Source organism: Toxorhynchites rutilus, chromosome 3 (assembly GCF_029784135.1).
Source record: "Toxorhynchites rutilus septentrionalis strain SRP chromosome 3, ASM2978413v1, whole genome shotgun sequence".
Taxonomy (NCBI): Eukaryota; Metazoa; Arthropoda; class Insecta; order Diptera; family Culicidae; genus Toxorhynchites; species Toxorhynchites rutilus.
In genome coordinates, this window is record NC_073746.1 from 280,206,260 (window position 1) to 280,231,522 (window position 25,263).

Here is a 25,263-nt window from a genome sequence, read left to right on the forward strand (position 1 = left end):
TAAAAGCGAAAACGGAAGCCAAATGGCAAGAAATGTGAATAGTGTTTATGGTCCTGATGCGCATTTTTTACTCAATCGCAGCTAAATTACAACAAAATCGATTCATTTATGAAGCGGGTTGTGACTGGAAAATGGAAAATGGGTCATTTGCAACAAATTTTTACTCAAAGATACAATTTTATTAACAAAAAAACTCAAACTCATTCGATAATGCTTTGTCATGGTGCCGGGAATGGAAGAGCGTACAGCATTCATGTGGACTCTGAGGATGGATCTATTGGTTCTATCAATAACCTGTTTGTAGCTAATTGCTCCCCAGTTATTTTTGTACACCAAGGAACTCAAAATCCAATAAGAATTTTCGATTGGACGACACTGAGGCAGATTCGTTGGGGTACAGTTTTTGCGTACAGATGAGATCGAGTTACTCAGGAACGTTTATATATTTTTTGCTCTTCATCCAGCAAAAACACATATCTTCCATATCTTCCGTATCGTTTTTATGAAGATATATTTTTTTTTAAATAGTAAAATTGAAAAATTAGAATTTTTTATTGATTAATGCGGCAGAAAAAAGAAATTCCCTCTTTAAATAGTGAGAACATAACACCCTGACGGGCAGCCTTACGGTAGTTGACCGTAACCTTAGTTATGATAGATGAAAAGATAAATGTCAGCATTTTATTCAGATTTTCCGTGGCCTTAGAGATCATCTGCTTCTCTGTTTGACCACAAAATTATTAGGGTAGATCCTCCGTGGGTGACATCCAAATTGAACCCCTATTGAACTGGCAGGAGTCAGCATATCGTGTTCCTCACTGACATTTTCCGCTTATGTTCCCCTGAATTGATTTCCCCACTGACAGTTCTGCTTGAGATTTTTCTAACATCATTCATAATACCCGGGTGATTGTGCACGTTAAAATACGCTCTCCGTTTTTGTTGAGAATAAAAAAACTCTCTCCCATGTATACTTGTACGATCCAATTTGACTTTATAATCTGGTGGAATATTTTGTTACATTTGTATGATGACACCAGTGGTTATGTGGATAGCGTGGTTGTGAGGAATAGCGTTACAACCCAGCCGGCCTTAGTCCAATCACTGCTTGGCATGGTTTGGTTTTTTTTGTACAATTCCAAACTGACATTCAGTCTGAAAGAATTAGAGGTCTGCCCCATACATACAAATATTTTAACACTCTAAAAAACAGGTGCTTTCATCTGTGCATTGGATCCTGTAACACAAAAAAAAGCATCTTTTCTGCCAACACTAGATTGGGGTGTAGTTTCGGTATTTATTATTTTTTATAATTAACTTTTGAAAAGGGCGTATCGATTTTAGTAAGAGAAATCTTTGATAATTTTAATCTCAAAAACTATGCGTCGTACCGAAATAGTGTCTTAGAAAGACTTATAGAGTATACATGTTAAAATGCGAAAAAATATACACTGAGAAAAAAATAGTACTCTTTTTATTATTTACAAATTCAATTTGCAATATCTAAAATATGAATTTTAATTTTTTTTTATTTTTTCATATAAAACAGAAGTCATGTAGAAAATTTAAAGTTGAATCCAAGATGGTAAAATTATTTTTGACGAACTTTGTGAAACATCGAATTTTTATGAATTTTTGGAACTTCGAATTTTTGTATGTTAACAATCATTAGCCACAAATTATGAATCCTGATGGGATTTAAAACAAAAAAGCTCTTGATCAATTCCCTTCTAAATGCAGCCATTCTCGAGATATTTGAAAAAATATTTCTAATTTATTGTCTTTTAATTTTAATATTTTTTTTAAATTTATATAAGGTAAATGATTTTGGTTTGTCCAGTCGAAAATATGACCATGGTTTGCCCACTTTTTTGAATGCTCCAATTCAGCGCTCCTGTGTCAAATAAGGTATTCGAATGTTTCAAAACATATAGATAAAACTGTCTTTTTCATGATTCACAGTAGTTTTGTAGTATATTTTTACGTAATCACATGTTTTAAAGGATTATAAAATACACCTTCTGTTTGTGTCAATACGCCCCTCATTCGAGCTAACATTTAATCGATCACCAGATGATTATTTGGCACGTATTCAGACCTTCTCTGGATTATAACACATACAAATATTGTAAACATCTTGCTTGCACACCATTTGTATCAGATTTACATAGCTGAACCATTAAATTAACGCATTTTGATGAACTCAATTCTGATCATGAGTTGTCCAATTCAATAATGTTGTTTTGTACACATGATTTCTATGACAACCGCTTGGCGCGCTGCAGTTTGTTTATTGTGTCCATCGCGCATAGTAGAAATAAAGTTTCTCTGTGATGAGTGTGTTAAGGTGGACACTTTTAAAATACCCAAGAAAAGACAGTATTCTGAAGAAAGCCTAAATTATGTATGGACAAATATGATGACAGTAAACTCAAGCAATGATAAATGCAACATCTACTTGTGAATTCGAATGTTTTCGTTCAAAAATGGTGATTTCAAAAACGGGACAGATCATGATCATTTTTTGGTCAAACCATGATCATAATTCCTCTTTAAGAAAAATCGTTGAAAAACATAAGAACACCTTATGGTAGTATCAGCAGTATTAGCAACTAGAGACTTGGGGCTTTTCAACAAACCCAAACTCGTATCGATTATGTGTGATTTCCATGAAGAAAAATAGATCTTCATTTACTAGTTGCGTAAAAACACCCCAAATCGGACAAACCACGATCATTTACCCTATGTATTTTTTTATTTTTTTAAAATGTCATGTAGAAAATTTAAAAATGAATCCAAGATGGTAAAATTATTTTTGACGAACTTTGTGATACATCGAATTTTTATAAACTTTCGAAACTTCGAATTTTTATGTGTAGGGAAGTTAATATGTTTACTCAGTTATTCATCTCATCATTTATTTACTTATTCATTCATTGTAGATTGATTTCTTAAATTGTTTATTTATTTATTTTTTCAGAGAGAAAACTTTTTTATACATTTGTTCTGGAAACAAGTTTGAAGCATTGTTTAGGGGCAGGCCAAAAGTTTTAAAAAACATCAGAAGAACAATTATTTTACGTTTGTTCGGAGGTTGGTGTTTCAAGGGCAGTTAATGTTTGTTTAATTTATCTGTTGATGAGTAGACAAGACTACAACCTAGAAAAAAATATATCAAAATAAAAAAGTATATTTTTTTTGTATTATAGTGACTCCCAACACTTTTGACTGGTTCGCCACTTTACTTCCATTTTTGGAAGAATGTTGGGAGTGAGAATCGAATTCATGACCTTTAGCGTGAGAGGTATGGATGTAAACACTACGTCAGATCGCCTGCCAAAAAAGAGAGACATTATTTTTATGTTTCAATTTAGTGTCTGACAAACCGCACTGCCATTCCCTTTTTTGTAAGGGTTTTAGCAGGAATCTTGTTCTCATAAAGAGAGTGTCAGTTCTACAGAAACTGAGGTTAGTATTCATTATTAATTGAAGAATTCATTATGAATTGAAGCCACTCTACTCCTGTGTAGTTGACTACGCACCGGCGACTTTCGGATCAATTGGGTTGCTTTCGTGTAGACAAAAACATTTCTTCAGTTAATTTTTTCGTCCTTGAATTTCAATATTTTTCCTTTTGCTAAGTAACTCTACACAGCATGAGTTTGAATACATGACCAAACACAGCAAGAAATAAAATATATCGGAATGCACCACTCAGCCCTCACCGAGAGCGCATAGCACACAGCGGAATGAAAGCTCACGTTTAAATTAAGCATAACATTTAAGACAAAAAACCATGATATGAAACCTAAACTGAAATAAAACACTTTACAGAATTGCTTTGGGAGATTGCTTTAACCGAGTGTAAATAATTTTTAAATTGTATACATTTATATTGAAATAATATAGCGAACGAATAGAAATCAGAAACAGAAGTAGAAAAGTGTAGGTATGTCAACAATTTACCCCGCAGTAAAGTAAGCACACAATAAACGAAAAACACAGCGCACGCGAGAGTAAGACAGGAAGCAGCAATGAGAATTTTTCAGTGAGGTCCTCTGTTACACTATTTCATCCACTAAGCTATCACACCCACATCGTTTCGTCTCTCCTTTCGGAATCTCGGTTTTGTACATGGAACTAGCTGAAGCTCGCGATGGCATCCTTGCACACTTCTCACTTCTCTCCTCTAACAATCCTGCTGGGAGTTTTCAACATCTGTTTATTTCTATCTCTTGAAACCAAACGAGGAACAAACGCAAAATACGGCTTCAATTTTCGCGTAGACAACATTGAAAAATATACGCAAATTAAAACTAAATCGAATTAACGACAAAGCGAAAACTAAACGACTAGCGCAATTTTGTAGCGTGCGTAATGTTTACCATTCGGAACGAAATGCGCCCCCCGAAAACGACTCTCGCAAAAACGAACAAATTTAAAAAAGGGAAAAAATGAACGTCGAGTGCCTTAATTTTTTTGTATTGCATGAAACAAGACAACTAAAGTAAACCACCCAACAACAACAACAACAACAAAACAACAAAGAACGAGAGAGATAAAACTAAACTCGTGTATTTTTGTATGATACAACAAACACAGCAAAAAAACCAAAGCGACGCACGTTGGTAGTGCGAACCCAACCAACAAACAAACCATTTTGTATAACCTGAGCGTCTCATCCCTTTGGAGACAATATATTCGGAATACATTCGGGGACACCTCACTGAACAATTTTTCCACTATAGCATGTAGAGTTTAGTCGAGACAGAGTGATGGGAGGAGTATAGGGAAACATACTTCGAAACGAAACAAAATGATGTACATAACTATGTGTTCCGGTATCCCATTGAAATCGTTGTCGGATGTTTCCTATTGTTGTACATAGCCCGAACATAATGATCCAGGAAGTTAATCTAAACAAACAAAAAAAATCATATCCAGCGTTGAGATGACCAACGACAGCCAGACGGGAAAATTCGAAACAATTCGTGAGAACAGCTGCAAGTAGATAGTTATATTTTTCAAGTGAACACATTAATAAATTGAGAAACTTAAATATTGAACATTGAATATTCATCAGTGGATACTCTCGGTGGAAAGTTTGCCGCCTGCAGCGTGCGGAAAATGAAAAGTTTTCCACCGAAACTATGTACCCTAAATGCGAGACAGACTCATTCAAGTGGTACGTAAGTTCCCATAAATAACTCCACGAGTGATTAATTAGTTAAATTTAAAAACCAACAATTAAACCGTATGATAAATAAATAATGAACAAAATTAAAACGAATATCCTAGTCATATACTGTCATATACTGAATAAATACTGAATTAATAAATGTGCATGAGAGATAGCATTCTGTTATTGGTGGAAAGCATTTACGTGACCGAAGCTCAGCATTAAATTCCAGCGGCAACAAACGAGAAAGAATGAGTATGTGTGTCTGAGAGAGAGCAGAGTTATGTATGGGAATTATATCCGTATCCCCAACCTCACCGAAACAAACCAGAAACACCAAGAAGCATGGTAAACTCTAGCAGATGTGTAAACGGATTAATATGTTCGATCGTTCCAACATCACGGTAATGAAGTTTAAAACTGTAATTTCCTCTCGTCATTCAATTAAGATCGACCGTCACGCTGTGCAACATCAGCGTGTCACAGCGAATGAAACCAGCAAAAAAAAACGATTGTTAAAATATCACACAAACCAATTATTCAGCCACGCTCGCAAACATTCCCCCAACCCATCGTAAAATGGCAATAAATCAAAAGACACGCGTGAATAAACTCGACAATTTCGCACTCAACCACTCCACACAACAACTGCTCTCTCGTGTATGCATGCGCGTGTGTGCTCAGATCAATGTTAAAGTTCCACCACCATAATATCGAAATGTAGAAATAAACATTTTCAGCAGTAACGAGCTTTCGCCTTTCACCACTTCAGTTCCAAACATTCTAAGTAAAGACCCATAACATTTTGTTACTTAATGAAGTCTAATCGAATCATCGCCACCATTTCTAGCAAATACGATGTAAGTGAATGATGTCATAAAACAAATGATGTAAAATGATGAGTCACTCTACAAAACAACAAATCTTAAATTTAAAAAAAACGAATAGTAAACAGAGTAAACTGTATCTCAAGCTGTGGAACTCTATCTGATCAGCAAGTGGACAGGAGAGCGACAAAATAAACACAAACTTTAAAAAAAGGAAACAATTTGAAAATATATGAAAATAGTGTATTTATAATAATTATAGAACTTTATGAAAATTTATTCTGTTAGTGATAAAACAAAACTTACCTAAAACTTTGTACATACTTCATACATAACAGAAAATCAAATTGGAGAGAGGGAATAAAAATATTTAAAGAAACTCGTTCTCCGTTGTGTTAATCAGGAGCGTAAAACAATTGTTTTGAATCCGAACGAAAATCCCTGAATTCGAGATAAAGTAAGTAAATATTCGAATATTTGAAAATTTGAGCTGAACTCAAGTTGGACGCATTGGTGATTGAATTCGTTGCTTTCTCAATATCGAGCTCTGTCAGTTAAATCGATATAGTGGTTCTCAGATTCATAGTTGCACTGTTTTATCAATATCATTGACAACTGCCGTGCAATGTTAGTCACTTACTATTGACGAAAATCTTGTGCAAATGGTGACGAAGAACGATGCAACACGATGCCTGTTGCTGAGCTTCGTCAATACACTTTGACCGATCAAGTATGCGGTAAAATTGTCCGTAACGAATTGTTCATTGTCGCAGATATTCATCGAGCTTTTACATAATTTGTTTTATGACACCAAACTAAGCTTCGATTTTCGTTACCATCCAGGGTATAAATACTATTTCGAACACGAAATTTCTGCCCGGCATCCAAATTCACGTATTTGACAGTCCGTTTAGACTCATTTATATCCTTTTTTCTCTTCGAACTTTTAACATTTTATATATAAATGGTATTCAAGTAGTGCAATGTAAACAAATGCATCCTGGTAATTCCGAACACTTGAGCTTTGTTGGCCATTGAACAGTATCTCGCTGCTCTAAATGTTACTGTTTCGCGAAATTTTCACTTGAGTACAATAAAATTGATTTACAAATACATATTCATGGTAAAAAACTACAAATATTTTCAATTACATTTATCTCCATTTCCAAACATTATTTAATTAGTGGGAGGGCGGTTAGAGTAGGAGTGTCAAACCACCATAGAAACATTTATCGACACCTCTTCTGTTGGTCAATTCTGGACGTTTCTCGTCAATCGCCAACTTCAAACGGTCCATTTGTTGACAGTAGAGATCTGAATTTAGTGTATTGCACAAAAAATATTTAAAAATAAATTCATATAAAAAAATTGCAAGTTTTAACTTGTATACCGAAAAAAAGTCCCAGGTTGTCGATTTTTGACAAAAAAAATCGAGATATCAGTAGATCTCGAAGTTTCGTGCAATTTGAAGACATTTGGCATCACAATATTTGTTTTTAAAACCCCCCTTTTCATATACCTCTCTTGGGAGATTTTCGAGGGTCAACAAAATCTAAACTTTGAGCGCTGTGAGAAACCCTGAAAAACATGTCCGATTGAGCTGAAATTTTTCATAGGTGAGTTTTTGGGCCAATAATCAAAATGTACATGGTCGGTTTTTTAAATTCGATGATGAAATTTGCAAACAATTATTTTTGCTATAGAAAATAATGATTTGAAACTGCTTTCGGACATTCCGATCTGATAAAGTATCTATCTTTCACACCAAGATTTTATAAATGTTGACAATGTAGTTCGATAACGCGAATAGCTTCGGAATAAATAGATGATAATCGAACTAAAAGTAAGCATTATACAAGTGCGGACCGAATAGCTTATTTTATGTAAGCTGTTAGGATAGAAATTTTTAGCAACCATTCCAGTATATTTATTACGGATAATTTTTATTTTGATGAAGTAAAAAGTACACAAATCAGGAAAAAAACAGGATCATTTCAATAAAATCAAGAAAAAAAATTTAAGACTTGATTCACTATGACTGAACAATTTCGAAATATTTCTCAATCAATTAACAGTTTTGAGTCAAAGTATGCCATGCTGCCATGAAAATTAGAGCGAGAAGGGTTGTGAGTTGGAAACTGCATAAACATTTGTTTGCGTTCAGCATAATAGTCTCCGCCATCTATGGCTGGCATGTATATGATTGCTTAAACTTTATGTTATAGCATAAACTTCCCATTTTCAATCATCTTAGACAGTATTTGTCAATAGAATCGTGAAACTTGAATGCAATGTCATCGTTACAGCCTAAATCGCACTCTGAAATAGTATATTTTGCGATCATTCACACCGAAGACCAGCATTTTTCACCGATCTGTTCAGTCAGAGTGGACCAAATTTATTTTTTAATATACTCAGAATGTGCACATTTTAAATTTTACGGGTTCAAGCACATTTCGTCAAGGTACCTATTAGCTACAAGAAAATGTTTTGTTGGTCTGAATTCGGCGCTGGGATATTGTTTAAATTCAATATACAATTGATTGTCACATGGTCCACTCTGTCTGCACATGAGAAAGAGCCATTTCGCCATGGTAAATGGTCCGCTCTGACTGCATACTATGACGGATTTTCGTTGACCAATCATAACAAGTTCGATCCTTTATTCCTGCTGTATGCGTGAATCCAAATTTGATGAATGTAGTATGCAGCTTACTTAATGCTTAACCAAATGTAATCAATAACTCGAAAGTTTCAATTTTGCAACTTGTTCCCCTCTGACTTAACACCGACCAATTATATAACTGCCTCCAGATTGAACAACAAAAACAGAGCCAATAGATCGGCAACAGTACTTACCTTTAAATCGCCATCTAGCACCGTTATGCAGGTGTCGACGATAGAACCCCCAATGACGACCTAAAATTAAAGAACGTTTTATAGTTCGGCAGAAAATCTCCAAAAATGGACCGTTCTTTCAATGATGCAGAAAAATGTGTTTTCCATTAAAATTAACTGTTTTAATGGCACGTGCTTAGAACGCAAATACAATCTATCTTAACTTATCCTTATCGGTAGATATTTACAAAATGAGTAAAACATCAACTAACCGGCGCTGGTCGCTGACTGCTCACATTCGTAGCTTCCGTTTCACTAGTTTCACTTATTCCCACACCACATTTACGATTTTCGATGCGATACAACTCGACGGCAATTTCCGACGCGACTCGCGCATTGTTTTTGATCAGTGCCATATCTGGAAGAAAATCAAATAATGAATAACTATTCCACGGGGTAAATAAATCGATTTATGCTTACTAGATTCCAGACTTCGTCCTGTGGTGATACTCGAAACGGCGGCAAGGATGAAGGGGGTTACTTCCTTACCCTTGATACCGAGACGATCAGCCTCAGCCAAAGACTGCGCTATGACTTCATCCATTTCCTTCCGGTCCAGGGAAAATTCTTCCGGAAGGGGAACTCCTATCAGAAAACCGGACCGAAGCCCGAGGGCACTGTTTACGCTTATCATTCTGGCAGCTTCGGAAGCACTGTCCAAGTTGTATGGTGCCTTCGAACCACTGGAACGGGTGTAAAACGCCGGAAAATCCAAATCGGGACATTTGTATGATGCAACACAAACACCTTGGGTTTCCTGAATGGATAGGAAAACTCGTATGTAATCGATTAACCGATTAAAGTAACGCAACTTCGTCCTACCAAATACTCCAACGTCCTTGGAATGTCTAAAATCGATTTCACGCCACTTGAAACCACCGCTACCGGCGTTCGTCCCAGCTCTACCAAATCCGCCGAAACGTCCATCGTGTGTTCGCCCCCTCGGTGCACGCCACCAATACCACCGGTAGCGAAGACCCGAATGCCAACCATATCCGTCACAAGAAGCGTACCCGCAACCGTGGTTCCCCCACTTAATCCCTTGCTCAACACATAAGCCAAATCACGGCGGGAAGTTTTAATTGTCTGTCGATAATCGGCTTTTGCCAAACGAGCCAACTGATCGCCACTTAGCCCGACTTGAATGCGACCCTCCACAATGGCAATCGTAGCCGGAACTGCACCCTGCAAACAGAAGAAGGATGTGGGAGAGACAAAAAAAATGAGTGAGTGACATCGTCAAATTCAAATTGATTCTTTGCAGAGGGATTCTCATCCGAACGGCAAATAGCGCCTATAATTGGATTTACCCTGTCGTGGGCTGTAAGAAGCGCTGGAATGACAACAGCTTGAATTGGAATATTGCATTATTATTTCGTTTCGCCAATAATTCAGTTTTAATTAGATAAATGTGCTTTATGTGATATTCTTCGTGTATTTTAGATCTTCCTTTGCAATCTGGTAAACCAAACAAAAAAGGATTCTTTCTTCACCCTAGCCACAAAGCAGATTCCGATGTCGCAACATTGCTGCCGGTCGGTATAGATACAGTTTTCCCACTACCATCATCTCTCCCAGCCTTTATAGCTTGAAAAATTCCTTTCACAATCTCCTCTAATGCTACTGCTGTGGGCGTTTGTGACGCATATACCGCAATGCTGACACCGACCGGCATATTTCCATCACAATTATTTTTTGGGACCAAAGTTCGGGAACAACAGTTTTCTTCGTCTCTCCCCAGAGCATCATTCCACCCCCCCATGAGATAAACGAAGCTCGCTTACCTTCTGGCGAACAATCTGCTCCACTTCGAGGGCCGTCTCGAGATTGTGCGGATAGGGCATACCGTGGGTCACAATGGTGGACTCGAGTGCAACCACGGTCTGGGGTGCCATTTGGAGCGCCTCGCGAACGGCCGGTTGGATGTCAATCAGCGGGCTGTCGAACGTGGTAGAAAAAATGCATTTAAAAATCTGTTGTTTTGTTGCTTCTCGGTTTATGTTTAATGACGTGATGTTGCGATGCTTCGGTGATTATGTCTGGGATAAAAACGTGGTAATTGGACTACATTTAACAGAAAGCTATGGGATGTAAAATGTAGGTCACAAAGTTGAACATGTAACGGAGAATGGAAAGCTATGCTTATATAACTGGAAAATTTCTTGATGAATCGCTGGGATCTTTGCAACAATCTATTGGATTTATTTTACGCGACATTTACCATTGATAAAATTATGTTTTCGAACCAATCGAAGAACAATTTTAAAATATTAAATTAGACTAGCTGACCCGGCAAACTTCGTCCCGCCCAAAATTTATTTTTCGTTATCACATCCACGTTTTCTTACTAAGCGCTGTTCATAGGTCCAATCGCAAAATTGTTCTTTAATTGATCTCCTAATCAACCCTTTAAAATCACCTTTAACTAGAAAATTCGTAGTACTTCTACCAAAACTCGTCATTATAATATCAAATTATTTTCAGACACAATTCTCGTTCAAGATTTTTCAATCACTTGCAAAAAACATGTTTCTCCGTTACATGGAATAAATGTTTGATACAGAAAATATGATAGAATAAAGACAGCCCTAAATCTGACAATTCCTCTCTTGAGTTTTGCTCTTATTAACACATTCGGCGATCCATTTTAATTTATATAGATAGAAGACGAAATAGAAGTGCGTTTTATCACATTAAAATCCATTTCCATTTTCGAACGAAGATCAATTTCGCTAGCGCTAACATCAAATGGACTAAAAACGCTTGTCAGTATGCAATTGTAGAACATATGCGAATTAAATTTTCCGAATTTTCCCATTTTCCTTCGGAGTTTTCCGAAAATTGTCGTGTTTGGTTGGAATGTTTATTATTTTTATGGGACCTCCTCTCCATTCCAGAGGAGGGAGGGGTGTCATACCATCATAGAAAAAAATCTCGTACATAAAAACCCTCACATCCCAAATTGGGCTCCATTTTCTTGATCTGTTCTCGAGTTATGCAGAAACATGTGTTTCATTGTGTTTCAGGGTCTTTCAGATTAAACCCTAACGCAAAAAAAATCGAATAGCTCCATATAATTTTTTTTTCGCTCCGTGGATGGTAACACTGCATTCCCCACTTCGGGACGATTATACTCGGCTACTCGTTCAGTCTGATCGGATGGTTTTTAGCGTCAAAATGTACAATTTACAAAAACGTGTATTTTTAGTGAATTGGTATTACTTGAACAACCAAAGCCTTAATGAAACTTTGTCCTCCTATGATAAGAATTTCAACATTTCTCGTCGTCGATTACTTCCTCTGGGCCATTGATATGTTAATAAGCCACAAAATTTGGAGGAACTTAAAGAAGAAATAACTCGGATTTTCAACAGCATCGATGTCATAATGTTAGAGTTGTGCATGAAGAATTTTGTTCACCGTTTAAAACGCGTTATCGGAAAAAGGGTGGGCACATCGAAAATGTCCTAAAATGAGCTTTATTTTCGTTTTTTAAAAATAAAAATCGGTTCACTTTTGTAGATGTTATTAAAATTTGTTGCGTGAGCGTTTAATCCGAAATGCCCTGTATATCTTAAAAGACCCCTTTCATTTTTTTAAATATATTTTTATTAGAAAGCTTTTTTAATTCAACAAATTTTGACATATAGTGCTGCGGTGTCGGACTCTTCAAAATTGGCGATCTAACGCGAAACGTAAACGATCGGTGAGACATCTGGATTTTTTTTTTAACTAAGAAAATGATGATAATGTAACCTAAAACCCAAAAACAAATCACGTAGATTTTACTTCCGGGCTTTCCAAGGTAGTTCTCACATGCAGGAACCATGCATTTTTCAACTTGTTTTAGATTGTGCCCTCGAATTTCCTTTTTTGATTCAACCATTGTCAATATTTATACAGTTTTCACTACTGGAAGAGGTAAGAAAATAACAAGTTATATATAACATAGCGTAGAATTAAATTTCTTCCAAGCGCATCGCAATCAAATAATCTTTTTTGATTATAACATTCTAATTTATGGAAAGAACTACAAACCTTCCATAAACTTACATTGCAAAATTTAAAACCATCATCACTTTCGCCGCAGCGCCACCTAGGTGTAGATTTGTACGTTAGTTCGCAAATAAAATTATAAATTTAAAAATTAATTAAAGTTCAATACTTTGTGAAATCGTAACTATTTAAGAAAAGTAACATAAGAAATTGAATCTATATGTGATTCTATATGAAAAATTATATATAACGTTTTACCCTAGGATTAAGGCCATGTTCTCACTGCAGCGGGGCGTCAACGTGGCGTGAGCGGGGCGTGTTCACTTCTCGACACGATATTTTCGTGTCTTCAGCGTGTTCTATGAAAATTGTCAATGTGTGTTTTCGAATGAAAGAATAAAAATTGATTTATTTTTCAATATTCCAACATCCTTGGACGTATCCGGCTACAAACTCGGACGGTGAAAAACGTAAAAAATTGAAAAAAACAATAAATTTTAAATTATGTCACTACTACAAACAAACATATGCTAGACCGAAGCGGAGAAGTACAAATATCGCCGGCGTGAAGAGTTTTCGTTTGCGCGCCAGCCACACGTCAAAACCACGCGCACGATACGTCAGCCTGGTGTGAACACATCGGTAAGAACACACACGATTAATCGTAAGCGTCACACGCCCGGCCCAAGCCACGCTAACGCCCCGCTGCAGTGAGAACAAGGCCTAATCCTTCACGAGACATGATCAATTTTCTAACAAGAAAATATTTTAAAATATCCAAGAGGGATCTTTTGAGATATTAAAGTTTTTAACATTATATTAAATTTTGAAGTAAGATTTCTCCGATTTTATTGATAAATACAAAACTAGAATTGAAATGTAGAGCAGATTTCATATATTAGGTTGGGGAAAAAGTTATCCGTTATTTTCTCGGTAGCTGGCTTTAGTGACCAATATCTCGCGTAATATCGATCATACAATTTCATTAGGCTCATTGTGAATGTGACATTCCACACTAACAAAATGTTTTGCTGTTTATTGTTTGTCCATTCAGTTGTGAGTTACAGGGTATTAACAAAATTCGATACATTTCATACTTTTTCTTTGCAAGCCAGGCCGCTTAAATTAGCTTATTGGCTTCAATTTAATATGTCGATCATTTAAATGCAGTAATTCAAATATTATGAATTTTGGCGAAAAGTCATTTTTGGAAGGTGGAAAAATGATTTTTCGAACCACCGGTTAACTTTGAAAAATCATATCTCAAGAACGAAAAAAATAGCATCTCTGATATCGAGATATGTTATGTAACAAATTCTCAGCTTTTAAGAAAAAATATTTAAAAAAAATATATATATAGCGCCCTCTAGTCCAAAGCCACGAAAACAATAAAAAACGACTACAATCAATAATTACAAAAATGAAATTCATTTCTTTTGCGAGCCAAAGATTTATTAAAAGGTTACCTAATTGGCTTCAATTTGATATGTCGATCATCTAAATCGGTTCAGTGGTTCAAAAAATATGATTTTTTGAAAACACTCATTTTCGGGAAAAAGTGGAAAAAAAAGATTTTTCGGACCACACTAAAATGGAAATGGACACACTAATGAAAAAATTAAAAAATACGGGTCAATTTTTTTGCGATAAAGAACAAAATTACCACTTTTGACGAAAATCTAAGAACCACTATATCGGTTTGGCATGGAATGGCTGCAATAAGGACCAAGACCTTTAAGATAGACATTACAAAGCTACCTTTAGAATGAAAACAAATTTTACAACAAAATGGGGCATTTTTGACCCAAATCGGACAATCCGAAGCATATTAAAAATAGAGTTTCACCCAAAAATAATGGATTACGTTTTCCCCAACCTAATATTTTTTATTAAATATGTGAGTATATTTTTCTATACTATTCATTGAACGCGTCTACGGGGACATTATCTAAACGTAAAGACATTTACCTGCGAAGAAATGTGGGAATACTTACCCTCGTTTAGTTAGATCACCATATCTCCGCGTCAGAAACATTTTATTGTTGAGAGCCACTGATAGATTCTTAGAATAACGTAACATGTTATCTGAAACAAAGTAAATCAATACAATCAGTAGCCTCATCGAGGTGATCCACAGAATATCATATATCGAACAACTTCTTCCAATTAAACATGATTTATGAAAAAAAAATTAAACAGAAAAAAATTACAACGGAACACACATTCGCCTAACTAATTGGCGCACCCTGTAAGAGCACGGCAAGTGCTTCCTCGGCTCGATGAAAAATATTTTTCCACTATTCAAACACTAAAATTGGAATGAAGAAATGAACATTCCATGGTTCGTAAATAAGTGCATGGAACCTAGTAACTTCGAAACGCGTATTCAAGAACAAAACAGATCCAACAGGTGGATTTCTTAACTAACACAGTGGCAGCACCACAGCAGGCGCAATTGGTCCTTACTCAGCGCCTCTTAGCAACCGAATAGCGCTAGCATAATTTGTTTATTTTCTAGTAATTTCTCGATAGTGAACAGTTTTTTCACGGTCGATTGGAAGAGCAGGGAACATGGAAGGCCTTCCCAAACTACCCGGATACGATTTCGCCAATCGGTTCCGTCGGAAGCATCATGTACCCCAGAGTTTCAAGTACATCAACGGTTATCCTGTGCCGGAAAAACCGATCTGTGGTCTCGGCGGAGAGCAGCTGAACGAGGACTCAATCTACTACTGCACTGATGAGAATGATTCCGTGCTGTACGATCCGATACTCACATACGGACGCGTCCAAAAGCTTCCGGTCGATCCCTTCCGGCCACACTTCGTGCTGTTCGACCAGAAAACACTTAAATTCTACGCGTTTTTCCGGCAGGCGGTTTGCGAATCGCCACGGGAAACTTTCCGAATTCGATACGTGAATATATTGTACTTTCTAGAGGACGACACGATGACAGTGCTGGAACCGGTGATCGAGAACTGTGGGTATCCGCAGGGTCGCTTGGTACGGCGAGGAAAGATCAGCAAGAACTGCCGGGGGGACACGTACAGTTGGAAAGATTTAAACATCGGAATTGATTTGGAGATCCACGGATACGTGTTCCACATTACGGATTGTGATCCGTTCACGAAGGAGTTTCTCCTGAGCAATGGGATTGAACTAAACGAAATGGAGCTGCCGCCTCCTGATCCTGCCATGAACGAACGATCGATCAGTGCCCGGCAAAGTTTCAAACACCACAAAATGTACCCGGTGCAGGAGGATAAGCTAAGAAAGTATCTGGAGTACCAAGGAAAAGTACTTCAGTGAGTGTGCATAAAGTGGTCAACAAAAATGATAAACATGTTTAGTAACCTCCTCTTTTCAATGTTTCAGCTTTGACTGTCTTCTCGATGAACCGGATCAACCTGGAGGTGAAAAAATGACATACAAATTGTTCTACTTTCTTGAGGACGATACAGTGTCCATAAAGGAGCTCAAGGAGAATCAAGAAGGACGCGACTACTTTCCAATGCTGCTTCGAAAACAAAAATTACCGAAAAATTGGAAAGACAAACCCGGTAATTAATAGCAAAACATATAAAACATTATTTATACCACAATTTCTCTTTATTCCAGTAACCTATCCATCGATTTGTATGGAACAATCCGACCATGAAGTATCGGAGTATTACTCCCCCAAGGATTTGCTCGTCGGCGGCACGATCTTCGTGTACGGACGAAAATTTCTTCTGCTTGGCTGCGATCGCTTCACGCGAAATTACTACGAACGGATTCTTAAAATCGTCCAGCCGGATGCGGTTCGAATGGACAGTCCGGAGCCAAGAGCGCGACGCACTGCGCTTCCCATCTATCTGGGGCTTGGCACGCCGGAAGATTCTATTGCGTCCCACCACAACCTCGTTCCGAAGCATCCGCGAAAAGATTTAGTAACTTATCTGATCAACATGAACAAATATTTACGCTACGGATGCATCCTAGACAGTGCCCATCCGGAGGATTCAATTCGGAGGTTTGTACTCAGCCTGTCGCTTGCGGACGGAACCATTTCCATTATGGAGTCCAAAATTCGCAATTCAGGTATACGCGGAGGAAGGTTTCTTTCACCTACCAAAGTTTGGAAACCGGACTGCGATCCAAATGCACCCGAGTACTACACGGCGCGGGATTTCTACATTGACACAATTATCACCGTTCACTCGCACAGATTCAAAATCATCAGCGCCGATCTGTACGTGTACCGATATATGCAAGCTCACCCGGAGATGTTTGCTCCGAATGCCATTGAGACGGTACGAGCCTATCTGCTTTCGCAGGGTCATCTCAAAGAAGATCTTCAAAAGGCCATCGCAGAGGATCGTGAACGATTTGGGTGCCCAGAGGTGCAAACAGAAGAGTCCGGTGTTGGGGAAGTCGACAAACGGCTGCAAGGATTTTCTATGGACGAAAAGGAACAGAAAGAAAAACCACGTCCAACGGTTCATTCAGAAACCCACGATTGTCCATCACCAGTCATACCGGACGAGGAAATCAAAAAAACATATCACTCCAACGAAGGACAGGAACTCCATCATCAGGGTCAGATAGAAGGGGAAGACGTGGTTAAAGTTGGCAAATCGGTTCGATTCGAAGACTGTTGTTAATTGCAGCAGAACTACTCACCTAATCCTTATCAAATTTAGTCGCAGGGAAGCACTTTATTAGCAGAAAAACACTCTGGGAGTGAGTGACTAATGCACTCTATATTGGATAAATTGAGCACGATTTAAATACAGATTTAATATTGTCTTTTTCTATTCAGCTTTAAGCACAGGAAAATTTAATAAACAAATACGAACGGAGGACAACTTATACGGGAGCCGGTAAAATAAACGAAAACAAAATACGCAAAGCAACAGCTGACTTTTGTTTACATTAGGAAATAAGGTTATGAGCGCTGCATGTTTCTTTCTACAGTAAGTTACCTCTAATTCACATCTAGCTGAAGCTTGTTTCTCAATCCTTCACAATGAAGACAAATTCATGCGAATGTTTGCGAACTTTTTTCGCCAGCGAATCAGAACGAAGCGCGGGATCAAGACGGGTCTATGGTACTAGGTGAGGCCGTTTCGTCACTAAGTTGGTCAGGGGAGCGGTATATGAAAACAGTACGGAAGAAAGCAGAAGGGGATTTATTTCCTCGAAGCGTGAAATAGACGGACTGATCACGAGCGAGCTTGGCCACAAGCGTATTGTGTTTTGTTTACAAACAAAACACAGTAGACTTCCAAGATGGCTGAAGAGTGGTTCTAGTAAGTTGGCCCACCTTAGGATATACTTCTACGCGCCTTGCGCGGGATCACTTGCGAAAGAGCGAAAAAAGATAGAACTTCCCAAGCTTTTGCTGCGAAAAATTACGAATTCACGGTACACTGACAGTTGCCTCTGCCCACATCAGAAAGTTGGAACAAGTAAATCAGGATGGGTGAACAAGATATGAAAAATTTTGCTCAGCTTCACATCGATGGAACGATGTAATACTTATGACAGACATACAGCTGTACTTGCGTTGTACTTCGAAAATTGTATGTAAGCAACTCGGTACAATCGCTGTATCTGTACCGACCTGTTTTACCGCTGTACATGGCTACATATGTACTGTGCGCAGCGCCATAGACGGTTAGTGGTGGGTAGCATAAACAAACCGAATCAAAACACTTGGTAAACGTTCTTTTTATGGACTTTCTCTTGAGGTCATAACTCAGATTGGAAACTTGTTTGTTGTTGTGATAGTTTAGACGCTAAATAAAAACCTTTTTCATTGAAATATGTAGTGAAAATTGGTCAAATTTCTGATTGTCAGTTTGACATACGGTACAATGTACAACCAAAGTATGTCTGTCATGGTACGATGGTACCTGTACAACGCTAGTACAGCTGTATGTCTGTCCATGATATAATACTTATGACAGACATACAGCTGTACTACCATTGTACTTCGAAAATTGTATGTCTGTCACCATGTACAGCGCTAGAACCATGCAAGCAACTCGATACAATCGCTGTACCTGTACCGATCTGTTTTACCGCTGTACATGGCTACAGTTGTACTGTGCGCAGCGCCATAGACGGCTAGTGGTCGATAAACATTCTTTTCACTGACTTTCTCTTGAGTTAATAACTCAGATTGGAAACATATTTGTTGTGTTTGATAGTTTAGACGCTAAATAAAAACCTTTTTCATTGAAATATGTGGTGAAATTTGGAAAAAAAATCTGATTGTCAGTTTGACATAAGGTACAATGTACAACTAAAGTATGTCTGTCATGGTACGATAGTACCTGTACAACGCTGTACCCTTACAGCGCAAGTACAGCTGTATGCCTGTCCCTGGTATAATACTTATGACAGACATACAACTGTACTAGCGTTGTACTTCGAAAATTGTATGTCTGTCACCATGTACTGAGCTAGAACCATGCAAGCAACTCGGTACAATCGCTGTACCTGTACCGACCTATTTTACCGCTGTACATGGCTACAGTTGTACTGTGCGCAGCGCCATAGACGGTTAGTGGTGGGTAGCATGAACAAAACGAATCAAAACATTTGGTATACATTCTTTTCATTGACTTTCTCTTGAGTTAATAGCTTAGATTGGAAACATATTTGTTGTGTTCGATAGTTTAGACGCTAAATAAAAACCTTTTTCATTGAAATATTGGTGAAAATACAATGCAATAAATTCAAACTTCTGATTGTCAGTCTGACATGCGGTACAATGTACAACCAAAGTATGTGTGTCATGCTATCGTGGTACCTGTACAACGCTGTACACGTACAGCGCTAGTACAGTTGTATGTCTGTCCATGGTATTATCGCTGTACATGGCTATAGTTGTACTCAAGGCGCGTAGAAATATATCCTAAGGTGGGCCAGCTTACTAAAACCACTCTTCAGCCATCTTGGAAGTCTACTGTGTTTTGTTTGTAAACAAAACACAATACGCTTGTGCCCAAGCTCGCTCGTGATCAGTCTGTCTCTTTCACACTTCAAGGAAAAATTTCCCCTTCTGCTTTCTTCCGTACTGTTTTCATATACCACTCCCTAACCAACTTAGTGACGAAACGGCCTCACCTAGTACCATAGACCCGTCTTGGTTGTACTGTGCGCAGCGCCATAGACGGTTAGTGGTGGGTAGCATGAACAAATCGAATCAAAACACTTGGTAAACATTATTTTCATTGACTTTCTGTTGAGTTAATAACTTTTACTGGAAACTTGCATGTTGTGTTTGATAATTAAGACGCTAAATAAAAACCTTTTTCATTGAAATATGTGGTGAAAATTGGAAAAATTCTGATTGTCAGTTTGACATACAGTACAATGTACATCCAAAGCAAGGCGCTTAAATCAATGTATAACAGGTGAAGCAACATCATCACTTCAATAATTGGCTGATTACGGTCTGTGGAGCGGGGGTTGTTTGTTTTATTATTGCTAGGATAAGCCATTTTTGCATTTTCACATGCGAGAGTAGTGGAAATGAGAATGAAATTCTACAAATCATCACTTTTTTTCACATAAATTCGCGAAAGCCGAACATAGTAGGCATCGTTCGAATGAGCGTCGTAGCAGTTTGTAGAGAGCCGCCGGCAGTATTCTGATGCTGTTTGTAAACAATACCGACAGCAATTCAAATATGGCTGAAAGTGCATTTCATATGATTGTTTCACCTGGTATATATAGAGGCGCCTTGATCCAAAGTATGTCTGTCATGGTACGATAGTACCTGTACAACGCTGTACTCTTACAACGCAAGTACAGCTGTATGTCTGCCACTAGTATAAGCAATATTCAAGAATTTCTATTTATACTTTACTGAATTTTCTAACATTGAATTGTATGAAGTTCAAGATATACAGGGTTTTCCAACTTTAAATTCCGAAAGTAAATTGAAATAAAACACACTTAGAATTCGAATTTCGATGAAACTTTTATTTCAAATTAAAGTTTGGTTTATGCCATTATGTGTGAAATACAACATCATTCAAATGTCCACCTAGGGCTTCCTCGCAAACCTTGATCCGGAACAGGTAATTTTCGACGACTTTTCGGCACATATGGGGCGGTATATCGGTCATAACTTCACGAATGTTGTCTTTCAAATGTTCAAGAGTTTGCGGAGAGTTGGCAGACACGGTCTTTCGCATAACCCCACAAAAAAAAAGTCTAGCGGGTTCGGTTCGGTATTTTCGGCCGAACGCACATTACGGTGATGCACAGGTTTCACAATATCCGCTACGGATCCAGTTTGTTCGAATTTACGCACTACATTAGCGATTGTGTGCTCTGTAGGCCGTCCATGACGACCAAAATCCATCCGTAATGCTCGAAAAACATTTGCCGGTTTTTCATCATTTTTATAGTATAATTTATCAAAATTAACATGTTGTGCGATGCTAAAACGATCCATATTGTAAAATGGCAGACATTCAACTAACGATTTGACGCTTTGGTTGACAGCTATGTCAAACGGTTGTCAACGCAGGGCTGTATACTTTCGGAAGCCCGAAATGGAAAACCCTGTACTTGAACTCACATTTGTGAGTAATATGAATTTGGTTCACCAATCTCATACAACTTGTTTTCGTTGTATGGACGATAGTTTGACAGATTCGCATGATTTCGTAATTCAATGTGAATGACTTTAGCGAAAACATTTCGCAAGGACGAATTTCTCAAATGAAAAATTCGCACATTCTGAAGCAAGCTTAATTGGCCAGACCTGCGATGCGGCACAAATAACTATACATTATTGTCTCTATTTGGACATTTTTGTAATCATCGATTTTGGGAACCAAATTATGGCCCTAGGTTGAAAGTCGCAACCAGACTTCCACACTGTACCAATGTTCAATTACAGGTCACAATCGCCTCCAATGCAACACTGAGAGGTGCATCGGTATGTCGATTTAGAGGTAACTTACTGTGTTCGATCTTGAAGGGGTGGCTGAAATTATTTGCATTGACAACCAACGTTAACCCATTACTGCCCAGGTGTACAAGAACTTGATCCAAATAGCATGACACTTTCTAGTCCATCTAGGTTTGTCCCGAAACGGGGGGAAACGCAATATTTTGGTTTGGAGTTCTTTCGGAGTTGAGATATCTGATGTATGAAATTTCATACGCTGAGCCGATACAGTATCAAAAATGGAAATCATTTGAATATCGAACAAAACGGTTTTATTTGATAAAATTTAACTTCAACAACCATTTTCATGGTTTATTAGCACTTTCGTGTACTGCCGTTCTACGCATAATTGTCCCACGGTTCATAGGGATTGCATAGAACCTAGTACAGTTATGCGTAGAACGGCAGTGTATCGGATTTAATATCACTGAGTATTGTACCGGAAAAAGCACTCCGAAGGGTGCAAACCTATATCACACTCTAAGCAAATATACGTCTTACATCGATTGCAATACGCACACCTTCGTTGGGTACCAGTTGGATTCGTATTAATGAAATGATTTATTCCGTCAAACCTAACTTCCGATGACTTCGAGTATTTAGGCTTGATCTGCATGAACTCGATCCTTGCTGGATTTATGTCACTCATCCGAATTTAAGGTAATTTTTTCCAGTGTCTGGCTCTCCGTTTTTTGCTGCTGTCCGAGGAGCATTCTTGTGATTGGCCTCGTTCAATGTTGCTCTCGACATTCACTTGTTTGCCAAAACCGGAAGGGCCATCCTCCGAGTCACTGTCTCCAGCATCCACATCGCTGTCTCCACCGCTTGGAGGCACGATGACAAAGTCAATATAATTTGTTGACACTAGTTTTTCAAAAGCGTCTTCGTCCAAATCAATCAGATAATTGTACAGCTCCTCCGGATTATCGGGAAGCTGATATATCCTATTGAGAAAAAAATATACCGTAGTTGCACATCGTTTGAAATTTCATACGCTCAAAAGTAAACATAATTTTCTTCGGATTTTTTGCTAGATATCATTTTTTACACTCGTCTAGTAGTGTTGTGTCACAGATTTGAACAATTTAGAATCCTTTAAGAGATAAAAAAAATTATGTTTACTTTTGCGACTCCATTAAACTCGAGGTTTATGCTATGGTTTAGGCTACAGTTGTACTGTGCGCAGCGCCATAGACGGTTAGTGGTGGGTAGCATGAACAAGCAGAATCAAATCACTTGATAAACGTTCTTTTCATTGACTTTCTTTTAAGTTAATATCTCAGATTGGAAACTTTTTTGTTGTGTTTGATAGTTTAGACACTAAATAAAAACCTTTTTCATTGAAATATGTGGTGGAAATTGGAAAAATATCTGATTGTCAGTTTGACATAAGGTACAATGTACAACCAAAGTATGTCTGTCATGGTATGATGGTACCTGTACAACGCTGTACACGTACAACGCAAGTACAGCTGTATGTCTGTCCCTGGTATAAGCTTACAATAAATATTACTTACTATACGAATATAATTAGACTGATTGAAATGCAAAAAGGAACAAAAATAAAATCAAAAGGACTTTGTTATCCTCAAAATGAAACAAAAAAATAAATATAGAAACGAATTCCAAGTTAACTTCCTAGCTCTCTGCAGAAGCTCTACGAAGTTATAGCGAAGCTCTGGCGAATGTTATAAATCGGGCTCGTTTGTCCGACGATAGAAACAAATTCGAATCATCGAATGATCTGGGGTAGCATTGCGCATTTCGAAACGAGTAACTCGTTTCAAGAAAATTTGAACTCAAATCGAAATGGTTTTAGTATTATGTATATTTTTCAAGTTCATATTTTCGGTGTACTAGATTTAAAGCAAAACTTGTCTCGTATAGAAATGTAAAATTTTTGGGTTCGTAAACGAAGCTGGTCAAAGGCATGTCAAAATGGTCGAAACGAACAAAAAACACTCGTTTCGAAATGCGCAATGACACCCCTGAAACGCTTAATAGTTTTGCGAGCTTTGTATTTTTTCACCAAATTTCCCTTATCGGCGTAAGGGGCTGCATTGGTCGGATGGAAAGTGCCTGGCGCTAAATTTACGCTCACTGGTTCCCAAGAATTGACGAATTTAAGTTGGATTTACAACCAGACGGCGCAGCGAGTAAAATGAGGATGTTTTTTTTTTTTGGTATGAAATTCGTTCAAATTTTCTAGAAAAATCAGAATTTATCTTCAAATTTCCCGGTTTCATGTATTCTTTCCACGCTGAAAAGGTTAGAAAATCATCATTTTGCAATGTGCTATGTATATTACGAGGAATGGCTTGTTATAAGTATTGTAAATTTAATTTTTTCCAACTAAGTAAACGATGAATAGGGTGTTTTGTGCTAAAAATACTGCAAATTCTTCTCGTATCGGCCCCTACATAATCAATGATATCAGCCAATTTGATATTATATCGATTTCATTGCAATTATCCATAGTATAAATAACCGGTATGCATTGTCAAACTTAAAATTTTCGAAGATTATCTATGACTTTGGTCAAATCGCTTGTTGAAACCATCGTAAATATACAAAACTCCAACTTTCTTACCATATACTGACGACATTCAATGGCTGAAATGAATCTAAATTGAAATAAAATGAATAATCACCACCGAATCTTGCTTTTCAGTGCGTAAAATAAACAAACACCCTCACTTTTGTGGTTCTGAGCTCTAATGTAGATGTCGCATGAGCTAATTCAGCTTTGCGTAAATTCGTCAATTGTTACGAATAGCAGAGAATGGCACATTGCTCTGATTGAAGAGTGCTAGCAGCAGTCGCGCCGAATCCGGAGGATATTCAGCTCAAAAAGTTTCCTCTCAGTTAAACCGTCGCACTGAGGTGCTTCTGGTATTGGAAGTGAAGTAAATACATTAATTAGAAGCATGTTCTGGGAAATGTAGCCACTTACCACAGTCGGATTGGTTTTGCTGCATTGTATTTAGTGATGTTTTTGATTTCAAATTATTCGATACAAAATTAATCGATTATAACTTCAAATATTCGATTATTTGAATTAATCGAACGATTAACCGACGTCTCTAATTGTATTCAATAAATCACAAACGTCTGGAATGGATCACTAAGGGTGCTCATACACTGTTTGACCGAAGCCAAATATTTGACTCTTTTTGACAGATAAAATTTGGTCAACGGGTACTGATCAAATATATTCTACACAAAACACGACAAGCAAATATTCAATTATTGGATGCCTCGAATACTTTTTTAGTCTGTTCTTCGAACCTGTCGGTACATGGTTAGGTTACCTTGAATATTTCAGTCGATTTTATCCATGTTCGGTGTTTGACATTGTTTAACACTGTTGAATATTTAAGAGTGGCAAACAAAATAGTGTTTGTACA

The 25,263-nt window shown here is 37.6% G+C and overlaps 2 protein-coding genes across 2 annotated transcripts in view; one reads left to right on the forward strand and one right to left on the reverse strand.

Moving 5' to 3' along the window:
• The window catches only part of LOC129776181 (uncharacterized), a 445,403-nt gene extending 427,574 nt beyond the window's left edge, over positions 1 to 17,829 (reverse strand). The window contains exons 1-7 of the mRNA XM_055781659.1: positions 17,563 to 17,829; positions 14,895 to 14,985; positions 10,689 to 10,842; positions 9,727 to 10,089; positions 9,325 to 9,661; positions 9,117 to 9,262; positions 8,866 to 8,925 (exon numbers count right to left, since the gene is read on the reverse strand). Coding sequence (XP_055637634.1) covers positions 8,866 to 8,925; positions 9,117 to 9,262; positions 9,325 to 9,661; positions 9,727 to 10,089; positions 10,689 to 10,842; positions 14,895 to 14,980 — 1,146 coding nt within the window. The 5' untranslated portion in view covers positions 14,981 to 14,985; positions 17,563 to 17,829. The remainder of the gene's footprint in view (positions 1 to 8,865; positions 8,926 to 9,116; positions 9,263 to 9,324; positions 9,662 to 9,726; positions 10,090 to 10,688; positions 10,843 to 14,894; positions 14,986 to 17,562) is intronic.
• Positions 15,366 to 17,805, forward strand: LOC129776182 (EF-hand domain-containing protein 1-like). The gene is made up of 3 exons (XM_055781660.1): positions 15,366 to 16,205; positions 16,276 to 16,460; positions 16,519 to 17,805. The coding sequence occupies exons 1-3, from the start codon at positions 15,472 to 15,474 to the stop codon at positions 17,541 to 17,543; spliced, it is 1,944 nt and encodes a 647-aa protein (XP_055637635.1). The 5' UTR covers positions 15,366 to 15,471; the 3' UTR covers positions 17,544 to 17,805.
• Positions 17,830 to 25,263: the final 7,434 nt, after the last annotated feature.